At 41.7% G+C, this 25,345-nt stretch overlaps 1 protein-coding gene across 1 annotated transcript in view; it reads left to right on the top strand.

Annotated features, from left to right (window-relative positions):
- EVC2 (EvC ciliary complex subunit 2) overlaps positions 1 to 25,345 on the top strand; it is a 71,657-nt gene that overhangs the window by 7,018 nt on the left and 39,294 nt on the right. The window contains exons 3-10 of the mRNA XM_072126097.1: positions 1,891 to 2,051; positions 5,933 to 5,989; positions 11,432 to 11,612; positions 13,516 to 13,625; positions 14,428 to 14,490; positions 19,017 to 19,139; positions 20,709 to 20,857; positions 23,477 to 23,801. Coding sequence (XP_071982198.1) covers positions 1,891 to 2,051; positions 5,933 to 5,989; positions 11,432 to 11,612; positions 13,516 to 13,625; positions 14,428 to 14,490; positions 19,017 to 19,139; positions 20,709 to 20,857; positions 23,477 to 23,801 — 1,169 coding nt within the window. The remainder of the gene's footprint in view (positions 1 to 1,890; positions 2,052 to 5,932; positions 5,990 to 11,431; positions 11,613 to 13,515; positions 13,626 to 14,427; positions 14,491 to 19,016; positions 19,140 to 20,708; positions 20,858 to 23,476; positions 23,802 to 25,345) is intronic.

Raw genomic sequence — 25,345 nt, 5'->3', positions numbered from 1 at the left:
CGGATTAGGCTCATGTCATGTAAACTAATAAACCTGCTGGTCAATATTAGCTGAGCGGCTATTGATGAGCCCCACGCACGCTGTACAGGACCGGTCAGGCGAGTACTCGCAATGTTTGGCATCTTGGAGACGTCGTGTGTCAGGGCGTGTATGAGGACGCGCCTGCGGAGGGTTTGACCTGCATTAGTAACGGAGAAGGGACGCAGAAAACACAACGTAATTATTCACGTTGTTGGGCCAAGGAGGAAGCCACAAATATTTGTGCACATTTTAGATTTTTTTTTTCCTTTTTTGAAACAGCAACAAATTGCGCTCCATAGGAACCAGAAAAACACGCGGCGTCGCCGCGGCCATTACTCAGCCGCGCATTGTTACGTGTAATTGAAGGTTCTCTAGGAGACTCTATGGATCTGCGCTAAAGTAAAGACAAGATAATGATAAGGTGTGACTGACAGATACTCCATCACTGCACCGCCAGAGGCCGTAGAGAAAATCCATGTGCAAATAGAACATGGAATATCAAGGTTTACCCCCCCCCCTCCTTTGATATAGCCCCCAAAAATTAGGAGATTATTACCATTTATTGTAATATATGTCATAAGTGACTGGTTTACTGTTACTTTAGCTCTTCTTAGAAAGGATATTGGTCTCTGACCTAATGCAATCAATAGTCTCATTGCAATTCCTTATTTCCCCTGCGGAGGCGCTGTAGGGATTCTGAACAGATTTTTTATAGGTTACAACTGATGAGGGATCTTGGCAGGGAAACTATTTGTGATCGAAGGAGCAGTTCAATCACGTAGGTCTTGTTCAGCGCATCCTTATAAGAGATCTACCCTACTGTCAAAATCCATCATGATAAAACAGGGGCACTTACTCATAGATCCAGGCATTGTGGCTGTGGAAATTTTCTTACACTTCTTATCCATGGCCTCCTTCCTTCTAAGATCCACTTTTTAACATTATGCTAATGAACCTGAAGGGATCCTAGAGGTGTTACTAGAGGCTTCAAAGGGTGTGCTGAAGCTTCACATGCTGTTACACTGTCTCACCCTCCCTCTACTCCCTCAGCACTTCCCCTTCCCTCTGCCTGGTATAATCTCACACAGTGGTAGAGGGGAAGTGCTTCTGCACAGTGTAACAGTCTATGAATCTGCAGCACCAAGGAGCTCTGGTATCACCTTCAGGCTCATAAGCATCATTTTAAAAGTTGATGTTAGAAGGAAGTAGGCCACAGATAACAAATATAAGAATCACAGTGTCTCGATCTGTCTAGTTCCCCTGGTTCATCATTATGGATTTTAATGGTAGATTTCCTTTAAAGTGATTTTTTCCTCTATCCATAGGATAGGGGATAACAATTTGATCAATTTGATCACTAGGGGTTGCTTTAATTGATCAAGCATGTGTCCTGTCACTGTCTCTGGGAGTGTAGGAAATTGCCGCGCACAGCGTTCAGGTTTCTCCAGCTCTCTTATAAACAATGAATAAGAGTGGTAGAGATACTTGAGCGCTGTGCTCAACAATTTTCAACGCTCCCATAGTAGTGAATGGAGCGGCAGTAAACATGTTCGACCTACTGCTCCATCAATTGGCGAATCGGGACCTAAGTGGTCAGACCCCCATGGAAAAGATTGTTCAGGATAACAGTATAAGTTGGTTTAAACCCCTTTAAGGAAGTGAGTGTAAAGTGGTTTTCCAGTATTGAAAAACGAAATGCCTGATGACCTTTTCAATAAAGAAGGAACTCCTGTTCAGGAACCTTAGTGCTTGGTAAGAGATTACAAAGAGCGCCCCCAATTGCCCCCCATTGCTCATGTAACCCAATAATACGAATAAAGATTTCTCCATAACTGTCTTTATATCATGGATATTGTGTTTTTATTTTAGATTTTTACCCAGATCAGAAATTGGTGCCAAATCGGACATTAGATGTGATTTTAAGATCTGTATCCACTGATAACTCATGGACCCAGGCAGGTCCTGCCTTATCGCCACCATTGAAGATAAGAAGACTATATAGGCGCGCGGCAGGCCTTCATCATGCCCAAGTAGGTAAAGCTGCTTTTAGGGTGTTTTTTTTTTTAGTAAATAACATTTCTAAACAATCTGTTTGTGTAGATGTCAGTATTGTTCTGGAATCCCTTTATTATTACTCCTGGAAATCCATTTTATATTTTTAGATGGATTTAACCCCCCACCCCTCGCCCCTTCTCCATCAGTTGTACCCCTGCTCAGCCTGACATTACCAGCACTTGTTGTGTAGCCTAGAGCCACCCCACTTGTACAAGACCATAAGTAATAACCAACTCTTTTTAAATTTAATTACACATTTCCAGGAGGAATAACAGAGGGGACAATGTGCAGGTTTTTGATGGAGGATGCTCTGGGGTTGTTTCTATCATTAGGATTACATTTGCTGCATGGCTTATTATGTGCATAGGTAATTAGTGTTTAAAGGAAACCTACCAGAACGGATCTACCTATTAAGGTAGATCCAGTGGTAGGTGCCTCTAACGTATGTAAGGAGAGCCCTTTTTAGGGCTAATCCTTTACTCCTCTCTATCTTTTCTAATCTTTAATCAGAGTAATATGCAAATTTTCTAAAGAGGCTACTGGGGCGTGGAGTAGCTGGAGATGAGGCTACACGTTGCGGTTACTCCACGCCCTGTAGCCTCTTTGATCCTCCTACCCAGGCATCTTCAGTTTCCTTGTAGCTTCCTTGTAACTCGTCCGTGAAGCCGGAGTTCTGCACATGCGCAGTAGCTCCGGCTTTGCAGCCGAGATCGCGCAGCCGCCGGCCTGTGTTTTGCGCATGCGCAGAGCTCAGGCATCACGGACGAGGGCACGCTGAAGATGTCTGGGTAGGAGGATCAAGATGATTATCCCTAAAAAGGGCTAACCTTACATTTGTTAGATGCACCTACCACCGGATCTACCTTAATAGGTAGATCCGTATTGGTAGGTTTACTTTAACTGCTGTAAAACCCCTTAAAGGGAACCTGACACCAGATTTTACCCTGATTAAAACTAGCAGCCCCCTCAGGTAGAGGATGAAATGTCCTTTCTGGAATTCCCTCTTTTATATGAAATCTCACACATTTACCTATGGAAAAAAAATGAGCAGAGAAGAGTCATATTTTGCCTGAGATGAGTAAACTTCAGACGCCTTTATCTTCGGTTGTATAGAATCTAGAATCATGGTATTAAAGACAATAATCACTTCTTTCAGATCCTAGAACCTGTTGGAAATGTAAGCTGCAGATAGAAATCCAATTCTCACCTTTTTTATTTTTAACTGCTCCTCCGGTTTTGTACATCACAGAACCACAAGACTGATGTGATCTGTAAGATGTGATTCTTATCTATAATATGACACCAAAAACGTGTGTCCAGCTCCTAAACAACTGGAGTTAGAGGTGTCTGAAGCGACTCTTAACCTGCAGCCTCTAAACTTGACTCTGGCAAAATATGACTTTTCTCTGCTCAGTTACATATTACATTGGAGGAAATTTTTGTCTTAGGTGAGATTTCACAATAAAAGATGGAATTCTAGAAAGGGAATTTCATCCCCTACCGGAGGGGGCTGTTAGTGGTATAAAACCTGGTGATCGGTTCCCTTTAATGCAGAGTTACATAACACCTCCTCAGTCCATTGTACTGTATGTGGGTCATCTGCAGTGACATGTGAGGTCTCTTCTCTCTCTACCACCCCAAATTTCTTTCTCCTTCTCTGCGAAGTCTTATTTTGTGATTTTTTTTTTTTTGTGATTTTTTTTTATGGGAAAATAATGTACATTCTTGTCAGAGCAAATTATTTGTGTTCTCATCAGTGGAAATCGATAACTAATTTTCTGCCGCTTTCTTTCATGGGTAGTTGAGCAGCTGCTCTTAAAATGTTCATATTTGTGTTGTGCTGCTCTTGGCTTTGTGCTACTGACTGCACAGCGACGCAACTACTAAACAATACTAAAATAACGTGAGGACTGTGACACGTAACACCCCCACAACTGTATACACATTCATCATGGCACAGAACTGCCATATACAGCCCAAATATGAACAGTATATAGTTCTAAAATAATACTGCCATGTAGGGGCAACATAATATCATTGTATAGTGGCGCAATATATCTGCTATATACGGAGCGTAACCTGGAGATTCCTCAGAAAATGTAGATAATTGTACACTCACACATTTCTACACTTACGCAGATCTGTCCCAGTAGCTGTATACTATGGAAGATGTGCAGTGTTATATACATATTATGGTGTACAATGTGCAGCATAATATGTATATAATGGGTGCGCATCCTCCATTCTTTGGTGTCAGTTCAGATGCCGGGGGGCCCCTCACACTGTGGGCCCCATAGCAGCTGCTATGGCTGCTACCACTGTAGTTATATAGGCTATAGGCTATATACAGCCCTTGTAATACCATCATTTAGTGCCATAATATAACTGCTTAATACAGTGCAGCTCATATAATATTATAAAGTGTCAAAGTAATACTGACATATAAAACCAACACATTACCATCATATAGTACCGAAATTATACTAAACATAACATAATGCCCTCATATAGTGCCATAATAAGACTGCCATTTACAGCCCACATAATACCATCATATAGCGCTATAATAATACTGCCATATACAGCCCACATAATACCATCATATAGTGCTATAATAAGACTGCCATTTACAGCCCACAAAATACCATCATATAGCGCTATAATAATACTGCCATATACAGCCCACATAATACCATTATATAGTGCCATATACAGCCCACATAATACCATCATTTAGTGCTATAATAATACTGCCATATACAGCCCACATAATACCATCAAATAGTGCCATAATAATACTGCCATATACGTGAACTTGGTGAAACATATAGCTTCAGGTCCAGCACACAGCGATGAGTAAAAAAGTATATTCTTTATTGATCCAAGGGGTAAAACCACACACAGGAAAAAACACAGCAAGCGTCACAGACCGACGCGTTTCGACACAGCAGTGTCTTTGTCAAGGTCTGCCATATACAGCCCACATCATACCATCATTTAGTGCCGTAATAATAATGCCATATACAGCCCACATAATACCATCATATAGTGCTATAATAATACTGCCATACACAGCCCACATAATACCATCATATAGTGCTATAATAATACTGCCATACACAGCCCACATAATACCATCATATAGCGCTATAATAATACTGCCATATAAACCTCACTATGATGAATGGTGGTTGCGGAGCTCCTCTTCTTGGGATTCTGGTGGGTCCAAATTTATGGGACTGTTTTTAAAAGTTAGTTCTGGCCTATTTAGAGGATAAAAAATAAAAAAACAATAAGCTCCTCCATGGACTGGGTGCCATGACATCACTAATATGGCGGCACTGTTCAGCTTTATCAATATGATAAGATAACTGCTCTATACAGTCACTCCTTCAGTTTTTTTTTACTAATTTTAAGTTTGTCTTTATTTTATATGTAATATTTATTTTTATGTTTGTTTTATTAGATATTGTATGTACTATTTTAGATATTTTATTTGATTAACTTTTTTATGTCTATTGTTTTACTTTACAATATACATTTTATTTTGTATATAAGATTTATTTTTATGTTTTGTTCTATTTTACGTCATATAAAATTTTATATACTCATTTTACTATATAGTTGATTCATTTTTCTATTGTTTCTTTCTTTAGTTTGTTTTATTTTATATTTTAGACATATTTTATGTTTTATATATGATTTATTTATCTTTTGTGTTATATTATATTGAGGGTTATGGATATGTGTTATGTATATAGATAATACAATATATATATTTATGATTTGGTTATTATTATTGTTATGTTTGTTGTTTTATTTTTCTTTATATGTTATGTTTTATATATTTTTATAGCCTCGGGCTGTTGTGTCATCTGGTATTGGAGGTGTAACCTTCCAGAAATGTGCCACGGTAGGTAGTGCCATGTAATATTGTGCTTTGTGTTATAGTCATCCCTTAATATTTAATACACACACAAATAACTAAAATTCAAGCTTTATAATAATTTTGTCCAATCGCAAAAAGCGCTGCTCTCCTGTATTATTATTTTCTCCATTTTCTCCAAAGCATGTGCTAGTGCATTGCCTGGTTTAGGGATGGCCCCAACACTATGCTGGGTCTGCCAGGCACTGTCGAGGTGTCACCATGTGTTGCTGCTCTCCGGAACGGAGGGTAAGGCCTGGTGCACCCCAATGGGAAATAAGTCCAGAGAGTCAGGGTCTGCAGTGAACAGTTTCCTTTTTACTGTAGAAATACAAGCAAATCAAAGGGCCTGCCTCCTCAATCTCCTCTATGGCATAAGAAGGGTTAATGCTGGGCCTGGGCTAGCTGTCCTTTTCTTTTTCAAAAGGCTGGTTCCCTGGTCACAGGTTAGGAGCCCACGAATATCCCCGTCTCCGCGTCTTCTTCTGGTTGCTCAGGTAGACTGACAGTCATCTCGTCCAAGTTGTGTCCCCTAACCGCAAACACTAAGGACTGGGACTGTTCTCCTTATATAGTTTCTACCAGGGGAGGAGTGGTTATATTTTGGCACAAAAACAATGACCAAGTCTTTTCTCATAGACTTATATCGAGCCCCAATAATATTCTATGGCAGCAAGATTCTAAAAAGTAAACAACTTTCCAGACTTCACCTGTCATTCTAAAGGTCAGACTGTCTGCTTCTCTGATAAACAAGTCTGTGTTTTTCTTCTGCAAAATAATCTTTACTATAGTTGGAAAATTACTGACTTCTCTGAGAGAGAGACAGATACACAGTCAGAAATGTCCCTCGATGTTCACTAACTTTCTGCTGGTCTATATAGATACAGTAATAATAAACAAAATGTATGTAACATAACACTATAAATTAATGCAAGTTAACCCTTGTCCAAAGTTTAATGCTCCTCTGATACAAGGAACTACATTGGTCACCAAGTATATACTGTAGATGCACTGGTTGCCTAGCAACCTGGATTTATCCGGCCTACCATTACATTTCATATAATACCCCTAGAACCTTGGGAACAAAAGGATGGGACTTATGGAAAATTTACCCCAAAAGAGGAGATCTGCTGAAGATTGTAGGTTGTCATATTGATCCAACATCACCAAGGCATGAACCAAGTACAGTATATACTCGAGATGCACTGGTTACTTGGCAACCTGGATTTATTGGGCCTAGCTTTAGATTTTTGGATCCTCCCTCTCACCAAATTAAAGCGGAGAGGAAGATTTCACTTGAAGCTCAGACTGAAGATCTATCCAGGACATAATTGAACTTGTTTTTTTGCTGATGTGCCCCCAGTCCCTGGACTTGTTTCCCCTCATTTCTTATTCATGGCGGTCACGTCCCGGTATAAATACATTTTACCTGGAAACGCTTTTAAAAATAAATAATTCACTCCGCCTCAATCATTTCTCAACATAAAACTATCACAAGTCATTATTGTTGCATTTATACATCCTATAAATAAACAATCGCATATATGAGACCCATAAATCACCCTCTGAGCTTCTCCAATAGGATAAATAGACATTTTCGGATCCGTGTCCATGGATAGTCAGGGAATTCACTAACCGACCCCCCCCACCCTTGTAGGGATTTACTATGGCAGAGCTTTATCCAATCTGTAAAGCCGGGATTGTGACCGGCACAACTGAGATTTGAATTACTGAGCGGAATTAGTTAGTTATAAGCTTTATATATATTACTTTATAATTGTCTGCTGCGGCATAGCTTCCCTATAATCCTGTCTTTACCACCGGAGATGAGTTATAACCCTGTTAATAACTGATGGCTGATGAATATCTATACTTTCTCACACTTGTGTAGTCAGCGCTTAGGACATACACTAATACGGTGCAGGCGGTTGGATCTTATACGGGTTGTTCCAACTATTTGTTATCCCCCCTCTCTACACAATAAGGGATAACAAGCTGATCGGTGAAGGTCCAAGCCACCCACCAAATTTTATACTGAGCAAAATTACACATGTAATTTTCATACATTTTCATCATGCTCTCGACATACCAGAGACTTTTCAAGACCTTTAAAGGTCCTCCAAAGGTCCTGAAACCACAGATTGAAAGCAGGTAGAATGGACACATCCTCCATTCCCCAAAAAAGCTGATTCTAGTACCAGATGTAGGAAGTGATTTCAGACTTGTAGGGGCTATAATATTCTTACAGCCCAGGGCCCATGGTAGTTTTAATTCGCCCCTGTCAGTGTGCGTCCCTGAAGTCAAACCCTCATCATTCAACAAGTTATTCCCTATCCTAAAAGGGTTGGCCACTTTTCAATAACTTTCTTCTATAAGTGTCTTTGCCTCCTGTGAGAGCTCCAGCCTTTCCCTGTTCTCGCCATGCTGCCCTCTGCATATATACACAACTTCCTCTCACTTCTCTAAGCCGTCCTCATGGCATCTCCCACTGTGTCTCTCTTTTCACTGTCCGTCCTCACTGACAGAGACGGGAGGGGGGAGCTGGATGAATCATAATCTGCTGCTGCAGCTCCTCCTATTCGTCAGAGCTCACACACGTAAACAAAGAATTACAGAGAGTCTGCAAACAGCATAAAAGTCAGTAGCAAGACTGCTGAATCACTGATCATTCAGGGATCATTCAGGGATTCAGACAGTAAAGGCACATTGGCAACCATTGTAAAAGGGGGACAACCCTTTTAACTAGTTGGTAGAACCCCTTGTAAATCATGGCTTAATCCTGCTAAACCATGACTCTAGTTCAGTAAGTTGAAATCAAAAATGTCTTAAACATATTAAATGGGGTGAAGTATTGTGTAAATATAGTAAAAAAAAAAAAAGAACTGAGAGGGGTTGTACATTTAGGGTCTTGCTTTGTTCGTTCGGGCGGTGGTCCATTTTGAGCCGCTCTGAATCTGAATTGCAACATAATGCATACTCCATAAATGGAGCTAAGAAGAGTCACTTTTTGCCTGAAATGAGTCAGATGAGTTTGCTTATGGAGTATCCATTCTGTTGCACTTCAGTTGCTATAAAGCCCCTATTTCGGGGTTCTATAGCAACTAAAACGGTGCTTCTGGATACATTTTAAAGATGCGTATCTCAGATTAAGGATCTATGGGAATGTCAACTATTGGTAAAGATCTAGTTCCGGACTATATCTTTACCTGTCTGTATGTCTGGTTCTACAGATAACTGAACAGGAAAGCTTGATGTGTATTCGAAACCTGAGATTCTTATCTTTAAAATGACACCTGGTTCTACACGATGCTATAGAGCCTAAAATAGGGGCTTCCCCATTCAGTCTCTCAGTTTTGACTCATTTTAGACAAAAAAAATTACTCTTCTCATCTCATTTGCATACGACTTTGGAGTAATTTTTTTTTTATTTAACATTAAAAGGGGAATCCTAGAAAATATTTTTCATATCCTAGCTGATCAGGCTGTAGTATAGTGATTGTAAAAGCTGGTGACAGAGTCACTTTAAACATAAACCCTTAGGATGATACACATATTTACATGACATAAGCATTAAAGAGTTAACGTGTGAATATGCGCCCCTGCGTTGTGCTGTTTACAGACTCGGTAACACATCTTGTCGCTGCTAGTAGCGGGTTTTTTTCCTTACACTGATTGCATTTCACTGTTAATTTGTCTCCGTCTTTGTTGCTCTGGATGCATCTGCACCTTTCACTGATTAAATCTTCATTATGCAGGAGGCCATTTGTGTTTAGATGTTATATTTAGACGCTATATTAGTCACCCGACCTGCTGTTCTCCTTGGCGAAATCCATCCGAGCCCCGCGTCGTACCCTTTTATATTCCGAACTTGGCTTTTCACACCTGCATTTTGCCAATTAGCAACAAAGTGAGAAAACAAAAAGAAATTCTGCCACAAGAGCTGTTATAGAGAGAGAGAAAGAAGGTGACAGAGCGATAAACAGGACATTGCAGGGCATTGTGGGGGTTTAGTACAAAAAGGGTTCAGTGCTGCTGTTTAAAGGGAACCTGTCAGCAGAAATTGACCTTATAAGCCACTACCAGTATGTTGTCAGGCAGCTGAACACCTTCCATATCATGTTTCTTTTTTTTGACCCAGTGCAGTGGCCTCATCCAGAAAATCAACTTTGAAGTAAGATGTAAGCTGGTTGTATAAATCAAACGAGGCGGAGTTTAACACTGAAGTCAAGCTCTCTCTTCCGCAGAAAGCCGCCTCCATTGTAATTGATGGCTCTGCACTCAGAGACATCATTAACCAGATCTGCTGAACTACATTCGGATCTCCTGAAGTCTGCTGCATGATGTCAATCACAGGAGGAGGCGTTCAGAGCTCCCCATCTTGACTTCAGTGTTAAACTCTCCTCCCTCTTGACTTTATAGAACCAATTTACATTTCACTTCAAAGTTGATTTTCTAGATGATGCCATCAGACTGGGACATGAAAGAAACAATAACTAGAAGGTGTTACGCTGTTTGACAATATACTGGTAGTGGTTTATTAGGCCAATTGCTGATGACAGGTTCCTTTTAAGGACCCTTGGAGGTCCTTTTAAAGCTCCTGAAAGGTCTGCTGAAAATACATATGTGTCAAGTGTGGACACATGTATGAGTAGTCATAAGTTGGAGGCCCTTCTCTTTTATCATATCAATAGGACAGTATCAATCTCGGTTTAGGTGTATATGGGTTCACCTGGGAGCCTTTGGCCTCGGACAGCAGCCCAGTTTGTCCGTTTTATAATCTGTTAATGTCTGTCACATGGTCCAGAATCTCTGTCTGACTATTTAGCTTGGTCCGGATCAAAGTTTTAGCTGAATCTGAGTGTTTATTAGTCATTATCTTGGGAGGAGGGAAGGCATTTTCTGCTTAGATAGAGTCTGAAATCCTGCTGAATTCCCTCTTGCTCACACATGGATGAATCTAGGGTCTCTGCTGCCTGAGACGAGCTATAGAATGGCGGCCCCCACCCTATCTGGAAGTAGTAGATCCGGTTATTTTTTTAGTTACTGTGTTCTCCATGCAGTATCTCACACCTATGCTGACGTCGGGTGTGAAGAAACCCTATTTTTAGGTTTCAGTTCCAGCTTTATAGCAGGTGACTGCAAAACTGATGTTGCCCCCATCTTGCTGCAGGTGGTGCTGCCTGAGGCAAGAGGCTCAACTTGCCTCCTGGATCGTGCACCCCTGTGCAGATTTTCTTTATTTCAGTAAAGAAACATTTGCTAATGTGCAGGATGCAGAGGAGAAGCCTATGAGACTGTTGAATATAGCAGAACGCTGTACTTGGTGATCATTGTCATTGTGCATGGATGCATAGTTGGGGCATATTAAGTAAGATTGTCCAAATCTGGGTAATAGGCGCTCATAATCATAATATCTGCATTTTTTTACAGGTAAAAGACCAGCAAACCGCCTATATAACGTTACTCACAAATAACACCGGATTGTCGCCCTCCGCCATGAACGTGTCTAACATCAGCCTCCTAGACAACATCACCGGCCTCCTCATACAAGAAACCAGCTCTAACATCGGCAGTACCGGGATGCAGACCTTCCAAAAAGACTCTCTAAGAGGTGACGACCCATACAGAAGGATTGTGTAATAGTTAGAGAATCCATCAGACGTCAGTGCGGGGCTCTCACTATACCGTGTGCGACAGCCACTGACGCCTGCACGCCGAGGAGAATAAAAGATTCATTTCATTCGAGTCACAGCAAAAGTTTCCCTGAATGCTAGTATCTACCGCGTGCCCCATGCAAAAAGAAATCCTCCATTTATACAAGGGAGAGAGTAGGACGGATACAGGGATAATCACCGCACTTTGTTCTGCATCCATTCATGGCAGTGATTGCAGCTTGTGGAAGGCGATGTAGCGAATATCACGAGAAAGCGAGAGGATTCCTACTGCTAGGAGGTGTTTATGTAGGATGGGAGGATGTCATATACATTCACATCCTGATGAATCGTGAGCAATGCTGTCTAATTGAGTTGGTTTTTCAGTTTTGCCTTCCTAAAATACAGTATCTGCTTTCAGTCATTGAATAGAACATTTGCATGTTTCAGAAATCAATAGAACATGAACATAGAATACTGAACTTCTTAATATACTTCCTTAAGTAAAACACCTTTTCTGCACCTTTTTTCTGCTCTTTCTCCTGTAGTGAGCAGTGTATCTCAAAGCCTTCTACCATTTGATTTGATGCATTATGAAGCAAACATACCTTGAGAATGCTGTAGCTACACTGATGCAGGATTATATCTCGGTTAATCCCTGTGCCTAGTGGTTTTGCTGATAAAACAATTATAAAATTGTGATAATGAAGCTGTCTCGATTCTGTGGCTGGCTCAGCGCTTCTCCTAGCACATTAGTTATTCACTGCAGCACAGGATGATGTATTCCCTGGGTTGTGCCTGAAGGCAGAATAATCAATTGCTGCACCATCCCCTAGCTGCTGTGTATGAGTCATCCAGCTGAGGTTGATTAGTCATGTCTTGATTAAGTTCATAGGTAATGGAAAGCTCCTTGTGTAATGTGTTTATGTAGGCAGGTAACCTCACCCAGCTTTCCCAAGGTCCTGAATGTTACAATTGTTTTTCAGCACAGGGATTAACCAGGATATGATCCTGCATCAGTGTAGCTACAGCAGTCTCAAGGTATGTTTGCTTCATAATGCATCAAATCAAATGGTAGCTTTCCTTTAATGTACATTCACTTAGGACAGATAAGGAGGCTAATGATTAACTATTTGCATACCAAGAGAATATTTCTATTGATGATTGATCTCTCTGTGGAAATTAGACTATTCAGGGTCTGTCTGTAAGGAGTTAAGTCATTAGACACTCTCTCAGCCACCTTATCTCTGAGTGGTGTACAGGAGGGAAAGACGATTTATACAAACTTCTTAAATAAGGAAGAAAGGCAGAGGAGAAAGAAGGGCACAGGAAAGGATTTCTATAATAAAGTATATTACAAAGTTTACTATTCTCATCTGTACTATTCATTTATGCTATTTTGTCTGAAGTTTAACTAAGCTTTAATACATAAAACTTTGTAGAGGTAAATGCTTTGTTTTTCACTTCTTCAGCTCGTTTTCTACCTCCCCATCCTTACTATTCTGACACAACTTCTCTGCTGAATTCCATCTTGCTCACGCTCACATCTACTGTGGGCAAACATTTTATTGCTTGTCACTTGTGAGTCTTGCTCATTGTCTCATGTTCATCTATCTCTATCTGCTCCCTGGAAAGCTGGGTCATAACCTGCCTTGTTGTTAGGCAGTCATACCTGTTCTGCTTGCAGTGTTGATCATATACTAGGTTTATGTGCACCTCAGGACTACTTGAAGGCTTGGTAATAACCTTCATGGACTATTGGGTATGAGAACTAAAATAATAAGCCGTGGATTTTGTATGTTGACAGAGACAAATCCATGTCCATTTCTGATGAATTCTATGGTCTATTCTTTCATCTTCCAGCTGGAGACTCCTTCCAAGTATCATACACCGCTTCACTAAGCACAAAGGAGGCCACGAATGGGCGGCTGTTCTCTCTCCCTGCTGTGATAACCTTTTACAATTCTTCAGAGGTAAAGTTAGCCAAACACATCTCTTTTCCCGAATGCAGAAGACATCTTTAGGAAAACAACACCAGACACCTTCTTAAAGGGACTGCAAGATTTTACTTATCCTGTACTGAGTCATGTATGACATTCCAGAGCTGCACTCACTATTCTGCTGCTGGTGCAGTCACTGTGTAGATGCATGACATTACTTATCCTGTACTGATCCTGAGTTACATCCTGTATTATACTCCAGAGCTGCACTCACTATTCTGCTGGGGCAGTCACTGTGTACATACATGACATTACTTACCCTGTACTGATCCTGAGTTACATCCTGTATTATACTCCAGAGCTGCACTCACTATTCTACTGCTGGTGCAGTCACTGTGTACATACATGACATTACTTACCCTGTACTGATCCTGAGTTACATCCTGTATTATACTCCAGAGCTGCACTCACTATTCTGCTGCTGGTGCAGTCACTGTGTACATACATGACATTACTTATCCTGTACTGATCCTGAGTTACATCCTGTATTATACTCCAGAGCTGCACTCACTATTCTGCTGCTGGTGCAGTCACTGTGTACATACATGACATTACTTATCCTGTACTGATCCTGAGTTACATCCTGTATTATACTCCAGAGCTGCACTCACTATTCTGCTGCTGGTGCAGTCACTGTGTACATACATGACATTACTTATCCTGTACTGATCCTGAGTTACATCCTGTATTATCCTGAGTTGCAACCTGAACTCAATGAACCTGAATGTCAGGTTTTGACTTTGTATGTAATGAAAACCTTTCTGTCTGATTACAGATCTCTGGAGCCTCCTACAACATTGTGGCCCCATTTTCTGTCACTGCTAAGGAAGTCTCAAATGTAAGTTATATCTATTTTATTCTTATAATAAGGCATTATAGGATCTTATGGAGACTTATTTCTTGGGGCAGGCAGCCGAGGTGTAAGTAGAACAAGTGCAACGTCCCCCCACCGGGGCCTAGCCTTTCCTTGGGGCCTGGAGACGGCCGGGGTTCAGGAGTGGAGTGGCTGGCGGGTGCGACCTAGGGTGCACTGATGTCACAGTGCTTGGTATGGGGAGCGGAGGGCTGTCCTACAGCCTGGCAGGTCTCCAGCAGGTGGTGTGTGCCAAAAATATGGAGGGAGAGGCTGATGTACTGGTTCTCCCTGGGGCAACCCCTGAGTGTTTGTAAGATAAGTCTCTGGTGAAGCCCGTGATGATAGCAGCCGTATCCAGGGATCAGACGGAACCAACGTTGTACAAAGTAACTCACTGTTCTTTATTGAACAGGTAGCAGGCAACGGGCCTAAACGTTCAACAGCAGATTCTGGTACTGGAGTGGTCATGGAGAGTGGCCCTCAGGAATAGTGCACCAGCCTGGTAGTAGATGCAGCCTGGGATGATTGAGATGGAGCTGTGTCAGAACTGTGGAAGCTGCAGCTCTGGATTTGAGTCAGCTGACTCTGATCCGGGGATTACATTGAGTGTCAGCACTGATGGTATACTGAACACTGTCTCTCTCTTTACTCAGTCCATGTGTTCCGAAGCCAGAGCTACTGCGCATGTACAGAACTGCGGCTTGTCGGACGAGGGCGCACAGCTACGAGGAGCCGCACGCCAAAGATCTCAGGGTAGGAGGAGCAATGAGGCTACTGGGGCGGGGAGTACCCGCGACGTGTAGCCTCATGTCCAGCTACTCCACACTCCTGTAGCCGCTTTACAAAATTTACATATTAGGGCAATAAAGATTTTAAAAAGATAGCGGGGACGTGAGGATTATGTCTAAAAAGGGCTACCCTTATAAGTAGAATTGGTGGTGGTAGGTTCCCTTTAACTTTTGCCCTTCCAGGCAGAGGCTACAGCTGCTGATTACCTGACATCTCCCTGCATTATCCCATGGGTGAATTGATCAGACTCACTATATGGATCCTGACAGGTAGAGGGCCTTATTTGCAACTACCCCCTTGCCTATATGTTGGCTGGGGTGTTGCACAAGCTAAGCCTCGCAGCAGATGTGAGGCCCAACTCCACCCACAAGCTTGGAAATATGTCTAGGGATGTGTTCATTTGGTATTGGGTCCCCTTTTTTTGGGATAGTGCTCCACTATAATACCACTGTGTGAAATCGGTATTGGGATCGGTAGCCTTTAGGTTTCTAGTAAACCCCATGGACTCATAAGTACAAGAAAAAGTCAGACCCATACAATAACCCCTACACAGAGGCCGTAATACCCAGACAAAGCAGGGGTCTCCTGAACTAGGAATTCATTCATTCATCTCTACAGTCTGAGTAACTATATGCTGTTCTGGCTGAGTGAGCCAAGTGAACCAGGTCAACATCTGCAAAGAGTTTGTATGTTCTCTCCGTGTTTGTGTGGGTTTCCTCTGGGTCCTCCGGTTTCCTCTCACACTCCAAAACATACTGGTAGGCTGGTTAGATTGTGAGCCCCATGGGGACAGGGACCAATTTGGCAAACTCTGTGCTGCGCTTCGGAATCTGTGTGCACTGTATAAATAAAGAATAATTATTATTATCATTATTATAATTATTATATTTGACTCTTCTACTAGTGACCTAGGTCTGCATATCTTATTAAGGGGGGCACATCACCCAGCACCCCCACTGATCATCTGTTTTCCGAAACTTATACACAAGGAATAAAATGAGAAACAGACAGTGCCGTTCTGGGTATACTGCATTCCATTATTTTGATCCAGTTCATCCACTACACAGAATGTAGCTGTCTACTTCCATCTTTTATGATCTACTAAGAGCAGTAAAAAACAATCAATATGTGGGGTGCTGGGTGTTGTACCCCCACAATCTGATATTGAGGAGCTAATCTATGGATGGGACATATTTTTTTTGTCTGTTAAATCCCTCAGAGTAAGATGTTCCCTCTACATCAGTGCAGGTTTGCTCTTTACTGTCTGTTTTCCTCACATTTTGAGAACACCGGATATTTTATAGCGATTGTAACTTTTTATTATTTTGCCCTTTTGACTGTTGAAAGCATTTAGAGAGCAGTTTACGTCTGCTGCCTCCGTGGTGCTATGGGACGTATTATGTGAGGATTTATTATTAACGCGCTTGTCTTTAATTATGCAGCGTCCAGGTGTGAAGATGCTAGACACGTCCAATTTTCAGATGTGTCATGAAACATTTATTGTTTGCTTTGCTCAAAGCGCCCGCACTCTGGAGGTGCGCTTCCATCAGTGCGCGCCCGGCAGGACTTCTCACGAGGTGGCCACCTTTTGAAGTTCTTCCTGCCTTTTGTGTTGGCAGACGCACAATTTGTTGGATTTATTCTTCTTTCATCTGTCCCTGAGAAAGCAAATGTAAAAGGATTTTCCAGTTTTGTCAGTTTTATCTTTTTATTATTACTATGTGTTTCAAAATCTCTGCTTGCTGACAGGTTATTTAAACTCTAAAGAAGAAATCTCATTTCATTATTGTATAAGCTATGAAACTATCTAATGTATTCAGTTATAGGGAATCCGAAATTAAAGGAGTTTCCCCAATTTGCATCGGACAAGGGGATATGTATATCCAAGGTTCCAACTCAAACAATCACAAGGTGATTAGGTCTGTTAAGGAGGTCGCACTGGTTTCGGACGCCATCTTGACTACTGTCCGCCATCTTAGATACAGCGGCCACCTTGGGGGGGGGTATGCTTCCCTTTTAGAACCTATAGAGTTAAATGTTTTAAATCAGCTATTTTTCTCATTTAAACTGTTGTTTGCCTTTTCACAATATCCTTGGCATTTCTTACCGTCCTTCGGGCCTCTGTATTCTTGTTATTTATTTTGGTTATGAAGAAGCTTCTAGGAGCCATTGTGTAGATAAGCATGGCTGTAAACAAGGCCTAGTCATTTTTCCCAGAATGTGCTGGTACAAAAACATAATGGCCAATAGAATCTAAGTACCTTATCTCCATTCATACAACACCCCAAATGCTGATCTCTATGTGTTAAAATATAGCTGTATCTGTTTGAAATAAACAGTTTGATTTGAGTGCATTGGAAGACCGACTGTGTTTTTCATTTACTCTGTCAGCTCGCTGCCGGCAGCTATCTCATCCTCCCTCAAAGGGTTAATTAGGACTCACCTTACAAAAGTCAAGAGGGCTGTTGGGGCCCTGCATAAAAATCCCTAACAAGGTCCTAGTCCTACATGTGGAAGGAGTGATGGTGTATATGCCCATAAATGGTTTAAAGGGGTTCTTCAAGAATTCCTCTTCTATGTCTCTCGTTTTCTGCCTTATCCAATACTTGTGGTCTTCTACACCACTTCCAAGGGGTCACATTATTGTGACCCCCTTGATGATTCAAGGAGGTCACTGGTTGACCCTACTGACCCTGCTACCCTTTAGCATTTCTGTCTTGCAGAGGTGCTGAAGACTAGAAGTACTTGAGCAATTCAGAAATCTGGACTTAGAAATCAAGGAATAGGTGCTTTCAAATGTTGTGTTTATGATGTTCTTTCATTACTTATCTTAGATTTTTATGAATTCATTGACACATTGGCGTCTAATGAGCCTTACATTGACATTATTTGTTGGATAATGCAGGGACAAACCCAAGGACACTCCTCTGCCTTGGAGTCATCATTGACTCTGCCTTATCATTTAAGCATCATATGCGGGCACTTACTACAACCTGTCGCCTCATCTCAAGAACATATCTTGCATATGACCCATTCTCAACCCGGAGTCTAAAAATAACCAGTCCACGCCCTCATCATCTCCCACTTGGACTACTGCAATTTTCTTCTTTAAGGTCTCCCCACTATATAATACGCCTCCAATCTATCCCTAACTCTGGCAGAGAGGAGAGGCAGAGGATAAGCCAATTTCTCCACTGGTTACCCTTTTCACAGCAAAATCAGTCTAAAACATTAACCATGACTTACAAAGCTTCCACAACCATGTTCTCTCTATCTCTCTGAACTAATTAGTCTCCACGACTTCTTCCCACCATAAACTGAACCTCTCTACTAAAATGTTTCAGACTGTCCAACACATACAACATGTACTGAAAACCCATCTGTTATAGTTTGCCTATAGCACACAATAACTGCACTGCTCTGCTCCCTCATCCCTTGCCTCCATCTTTCCTCTCGTATAGATTGTGAGCTCTCATGGGCAGGGTCCTCCTTCCACTTGTTTGAGATCTCTGTAGTTTTTGTTTTTGCATTTGTTCTCTCTTAATGTAAATTATGTTAAACCCTTATTGATTGTACAGAACTATGAGATTAGTGGTGCTCTATAAATAATGTTAATTCTATTAATATTTAATATAATAGAGCTTTACTTGGTTTTTGTATTTTTGTTTCTTATAGTAAGTCCAGTAATATTTGTTCCACCTTGTCCATTATCTCACCAGGTGCTGCCTGACCATGGCCTCCATGGAGTTGGATTTGTCATTGCCTTCGTTGTATCCTTCTTATTGACCTGTGCTGTTCTTTTCCTTCTTTCCCGCACCAAGTGGTTAAAACAGAGAATATCAGTAAGTACCTGTAACCTGCCTTATTCTATATCCATCCCAGATCCAACATCTCTTGCGTATTACTTCAGTTTCATTAATTAGTTCTAATCAACCATATTTGAGGCACCGCCCCCATGAGATTATCACTATGGCACTATAGGGTTATGTGCTTTATGGTAGCCGCACTGAATGGGAGTTCATTTAGAAATATCACTGAATATTACAATCTCATAAAAATAACAAGAGTCCCCAGGAGTTGCGCGTCCTCTGTGAGAAACCAGGGGAGGATAGGAGATCTTCATAAAGAGCTTCACATGATTGAAAAGTGATACTATCATGTGTTATCCAAACCTCAAGCATGAGAGTTAAGATTCCAAAAAGTTTAAAGGAATTCTGGAAAACCCTGCTCCGGATCCTGTTTAACAACAGTACTTGTGGTCTTTTGCACCTCCTCTGGCAAATCGGTGGACTCCATGGACCATGGGACATCACAACAACTCTTGAGATCAAAACTTGACCATTACTTGGACTTTATGTGCTGTTGGAATAGGGATACAACTTACCGTAGGGCCTTACTATACTTACCAGTTTTACAGGGATCTTTAAATCTTGATCCCGGACCACTTATGGAATTGTCCAACTGAATGGTCCTAGCGTTTTACCAGTCGTGACTCTTTTTGAACAGAGACCTGTCTGAGTTTGTGGGCACTGTGGTGGAAAAACTCATAACTAAGAACGAAAACGTCTGTAAAACATTTCTGTCTCTGATTACTTAGGTCTCCGGCTCAAGGTCAAAGATAAAGGGGTTTTCCCACCAAGGAAGTAAGACCCTATCCAGTGATGAGACCCCCAACATATCAAGGGAACAGGGGGTCTGAGGTACCCTTCGTTGCTCCGCTAGATGAATGTCGCATGTCCGTTCTGCTCCATTCATCTCTATGGAGCTGATGGAGATTGCCGAACGCCGGACATGGAGCGGAATGGACATGCGCGGCTGTCTGCTCCATTCATCTGGGGGAGTGACTAGGGGTCCGACGGAGGTACCACAAATCTCGTGATCTGTGGGGGTCTTATCACTGAGACCCCCACCGATCAGCAAGTTAGGAACTATCCTGTGGACACTCAGCAGTCACTACCTATTTCTTCCTATTACTCAGATGCTTCATCAGATATAATCAGGCATAGAAGCTCTTTCCGTGATGAGATCCAATATAACAGCATATGTGTTTTTTGTGTGTTCTTCATCATGTAGTATCAAAGCTGAAGAAGTTGAATATTTTGTTGGTTGTACTGCCCTGATTTTCCCAAATGTATTGAACCCATGAGGTTATATAACATCCAGTCTCGCCTCGTTCCTCTGCCTCAGGCTCCTTCACTCATCTCGTACTGTTCACGAGCCGTATATAATATTTAGCGGGTTGTTCAGGGACCTCTGGGATTGTATGTTTTTTTACTTCATGTAGATCCAATAATGCCTATTTTGATGTGATAAGGAACCTATTAGATTGACAAAACGCTCAAGAATACTAGTCCTTAGCACAATCGCCTGCAACGTCAACATTCATCTTGCGCTTTATCTTCCTTTCCCAGGGAAAATCACATCAAATTAACAGCGTGCAAAAAAGTGAATCTCCAGCCAAATCATCCGATGGAGCTCCGGAAGACTTGACTGGGATTGACCGCCTGATTGACATAATATGCTTTGAAGAGGCGGAAAACATGCTGCAAGCGTTGGAGGAGTGAGTGTTTGTTGTGTCTCTCTTTTATCTTTTTATTTTTGCCTTGGAAGGGAAATCAGTAGCAAAGAATACAGATTTTGTGAATCTAATTAGCCCCCATGGGGCGTAGGTGTTTTTTATGCTTTTTATTATTGTTGATGCACTTATCAATAACGGACCCTCGGCTCATAAAATAAATGAATTTAAAGGATTTTAAAAATGCAAAAACTCAATCCTTCCTCGCTTCAAGAACCCACAAAGGATCCTAAATTTTTTTGGACTTTGGTTTTGGAGCTGTTTGACTGCTTGTGAGAAGTGGTGGAACACCTGTTCGCGGTCTTCATCTATCTGGTGCCCTCCGAGAGGGAAGTGTTGAAAAATAATAGGAAATCGCTTCTCTTATGTATTCTGAGAATAGCGTGTAGCTCGGGGTGATGTAGCTGGTGTCGTCATTGGCACTGCAAGAAGACGCTTAGAGGTTGCATTTGCACTAGGCTTCTCCATGTGAGATTTCCCAGATGTCCTATACGTGGTTTGTAAGACATTGTGAATACTTGCACATCATTAGGGTTTACGTAAGCAGAAAAGCTTCAGTTGCAGGATCGTTCCTCATCTGAATCTAAATGGAATCTTCATCCTTGAGCAGGCTTCATTTTTATATGTATATAGTCCTATTATTTTCTGTATGTAATATTATGGTAATCAGGTTTTACTTATTTTTTTATTTGATCTAATATTTTGGTGTTCTGCAACCAACACTAGGGGGAGCTAAGGGCTACTGCAATGATAGATGCACATTTATCTTAAAGAGGTTCCCCACTTTGTATAGTTCCAAATTGTAAGAAGGGTCCAAAGCCATTGATCTGTTTACCAAGTCTCTTCCTGTAACAATTTTGGGAAAATTGCCTAAAAGGGGTTGTTCAGGTATATAGCCTTGTAGCTGACCTTTGTAAGTTAAAAGAGAACTGCCATTGACGGCTCGGGGGGAGTATATGCTGGACAACCCCTTTAATCTATGGGGAGAACTTGCAGTAAGAGTTTTCTTTTCCTGCAGCAAAGATCAAGCATTACACATCGTCAATACAGATGAATAATAGATTACATTTAATGAGACTCCGGTCCATCAAATCCAACCCACAATCCTACAGTGCTGATCTAGAGGAGGGAATATACCCTCTTCAGACTGATGCCATGAGACAATAGTGATGCCTTTGAGAAAAAAAATTATTCCCAACTCCAAACTCTTGTGTCCCATTTCAAGAATCTAGTTATTACAGAATGCGATATTATTTGCTTTCCAATGGCGAAACCATCTTTCCTGTAGCTATTTCCTTTTCTAAACCTCTCTGTAAATCTCTCTGTAATGTTATGCTGTCCTTTTGCGTGCCTACTTTACAGAGCTTAGTATCATTGATAAATATTGAAATCCTACTCTGTAAACTCTCTATGAAGTCATTCATGGGATATTAAGGAGATGCTGAGCCCTGTGGTGCCCCACTGCTAACTGCAAGCCACTATAATGGCGGTAAACCTACTTCATAATTTGTGATTCAGAGAGTCATCAAAATCCAATTCAGTGCCAAAGATTACCGATTACCTGTTAAAATTCAGGGCTCACGTGTGTTAACTTTTTAAATGCCACTGACAAAGTCTTCAGCGCTGCTAAAATGGCACAAAACAGTGTGCAGGTGCCAGCACGCCTGGCTACACTATACAAATTTGTTAGCACTATTTAAAGGAACCTACCACCACGGATCTACCTATTAAGGTAGATCAGGTGGTAGGTGCCTCTATTATACCTGAGGATAGCCCTTTTTAAGGGCTAATCCTCACGTCCCCTGTATCTAACTTTTACTGCCCTAGTATGCTAATTTTCTAATGCGGCTACTGGGGCGTGGAGTAGCCGGAGCTGAGGCTACATAGCCTCTTTGATCCTCCTACCGGCATTTCTTCAGCATGCGCACCCTCGTCCACTAAGCCGGCGTTCTGTGCATGGGCCTGCAGCTGCACGGTCGCTGCTCCGAAGCCGGAGTTCTGCGTGGGCACGCAGATACCCGTAGCTGCTCGTAGAAGATATCTGGTAGGAGGATTAAAGAGGCTACTGGGGCGTGGAGTAGCCGTGCCATGTAGCCTCAAGTCTGGCTACTCCACGCCTCTTTAGAAAATTAGCATATCATGGCAAAAAGATACAGGCGACATGAGGATTAGCCCTTAAAAGGGCTATCCTCATTTACAATAGAGGCACCTACCACCCGATCTACCTTTAATAGGTAGATCCGTGGTGGTAGGTTTCCTTTAAAGAGTTAATACCCAAGATTGGTGTCAGCACTGATTGGGGGTGTCAAAGCTGGGAAGGAGAAAGTGTTGATCCGAATCGGAACTTGACCTTCTAATGAAGTTGGGGTCAAGTCCAGAAGACCAGAACCCGCAAAGTTTAGTATGAACCCAAACTTTGTGGTTCGGGTCCGCTGAACACTACCAAAGAGCAAAATGACAAATGGTCTTTGAGCAATTTTACGTCTTTAGTTGAATATATTGCATGAATTTATGATCTGTTATGGATCATTTTGTAAATTTTCTCCTAATAGATAACATTTATGATTGTATCACAGCTGAACATCTCCTTTATTTTTCTTCTAGCTCGGAGATTGGTAATTTGACGCAGGCAGATGCTTATTTAGAATCTTGTCGACTCCAAGTCTACAAAGATGTAACGGGCCTACTACTGAGAAAAATGATGGAAATGGGGAACCTCTCACCTCTGGAGGAGAAGAGAATGAATATGAGCTTAAGTGGCCAGTGGTCTGACCTTGAGAAGAGAACACAGGAGGAACATCAGAGGAAGCTGGTGGCTCTGACGGCAGAATGTAATTTGGACAGTAAGAGACAAATGGACACTGAGCAGCGCAGGCAGAAGGAGGCTGCTGAGGAGGCCGAGGCTATCCTGAAGAACTTTGGGGAAAAGGTACGTTTGGAGAATGTATTATGGGATAGATGGCATCTTATGACCAAATGTTGTAGGTCAACCTATAGACTTGGAATTTTTAAGCATTTGGAGAAAATCTTCATATATACGAGGAGTGCTTTGTGTGGAAGATTATACTAATTTATGCCATTATATGATATTGAATAGAGGTCTAGCCAGCACATTGGGTCCTGTCACCTTTTACTTGATGGTTTCATGAGTAAGAAGATAGGGGACCATGATGAGGGACGCAAAGACTTCTACTGAAGGGACTAACCCCAATGCTTGGCTTTATAATTGTTTGATAATTTACCAAATTATCAAAATTAAAAATAAAAGATACTTGAAAACAGTTTTTCAGGAATATATTCTGCAGGCTTTGCCATGCTCTGTGGCACCCTGGTAAAGCAATGGTTGCTCGAAACGCGTCATATGGTTTCCTCTGTGCGGTTATGAAGCTTTTTAACTTGTATAAATATATAGAAGTTTTACCACAGTAACGGGATTCATTTACCTGGATTAAGCTGCAGGGGTCCGGACTGGTTTTCCTTCCCGGTGCATAGTGGGCCAAATTATAGGTGTGCAAAACATATTTGACACAAGAAGCGGCTGAGCTGTGCTGAGCACACTTTTTTCTTTTTCTAGTGATAATCCGTGTTGGCCTGAAGTCCATGAGATAAAATGATTGTAGACTCAATCTTTCATCAACCCCTAGGAAATGGACTTTAACAGTGTCCAAATTAGACTGTCTCCAGCTAGACCTATGGGTTTGGAATAGATGTCAGGTCAAGTTTTTGAAACCCATAGAGGCACAAGTAACTTTGTTGTGGCTTGGCTTTTCCTTTTGCAATTTTTAGGGTTACCTCCCAAAGTTCACCCAAAGTTTTCTAGAGTGTGTTCTGAATTATCATCTGGAGCCACATGTTAACGTTGTGGCTTTTTTCAAAAAGTCACCAAATAGACACTGCTGTTGGAAGGCCTAGGAAAGCTATTTTCCGCTTTTAGGGGCTGTTTTGCGAATTTTGTTTAAAAAAAGAGCATCTGACCAGCATAACAGCAGACCAAGAATAAAAAGGCAGGAGCACTAAGCCAAGACCAAGACAATCAATCTCATGATTGTGGCTGATGGTTTAATACTCTAAGGTTTTAAGTGGATTCCCACTGGCATGTCCATTGACAATGGATCCATGTTGCTTTTGCTTTTTGTTCACATAATGGGGCACATTTACTTACCCGTCCCATCGCGATCCCCGAGGTGCGTTCTCAGATGAGGATTCGGAGCTGCCGCGATTCACTAAGATCGTGCGTCCAATTTCCTGCATGTGACGCTTTCCCGCTCAGGTCCGCCAGTGTTCACCTTCTTCTTCCCGGTGCATGTAAGTGCTTGATCTTGCAACACAATTTGAATTTTAAATTCTGCGGTTTGTCCAAATCAGTCGGGTTGTCCGATGGCCACGCCCCCTGATTTGTGTCGCATGAAAGCCGATGCGCAAAAAATCTGATCGCGTGCGCCAAAAACCCCTGTGCAATTCAGGGCAAATCAG

Source organism: Engystomops pustulosus, chromosome 1, assembly GCF_040894005.1.
Source record: "Engystomops pustulosus chromosome 1, aEngPut4.maternal, whole genome shotgun sequence".
In the NCBI taxonomy this organism is placed as follows: Eukaryota; Metazoa; Chordata; class Amphibia; order Anura; family Leptodactylidae; genus Engystomops; species Engystomops pustulosus.
Note: the sequence above shows the minus strand (reverse complement) of the source record. Positions and strands in the feature narration are given on the sequence as shown.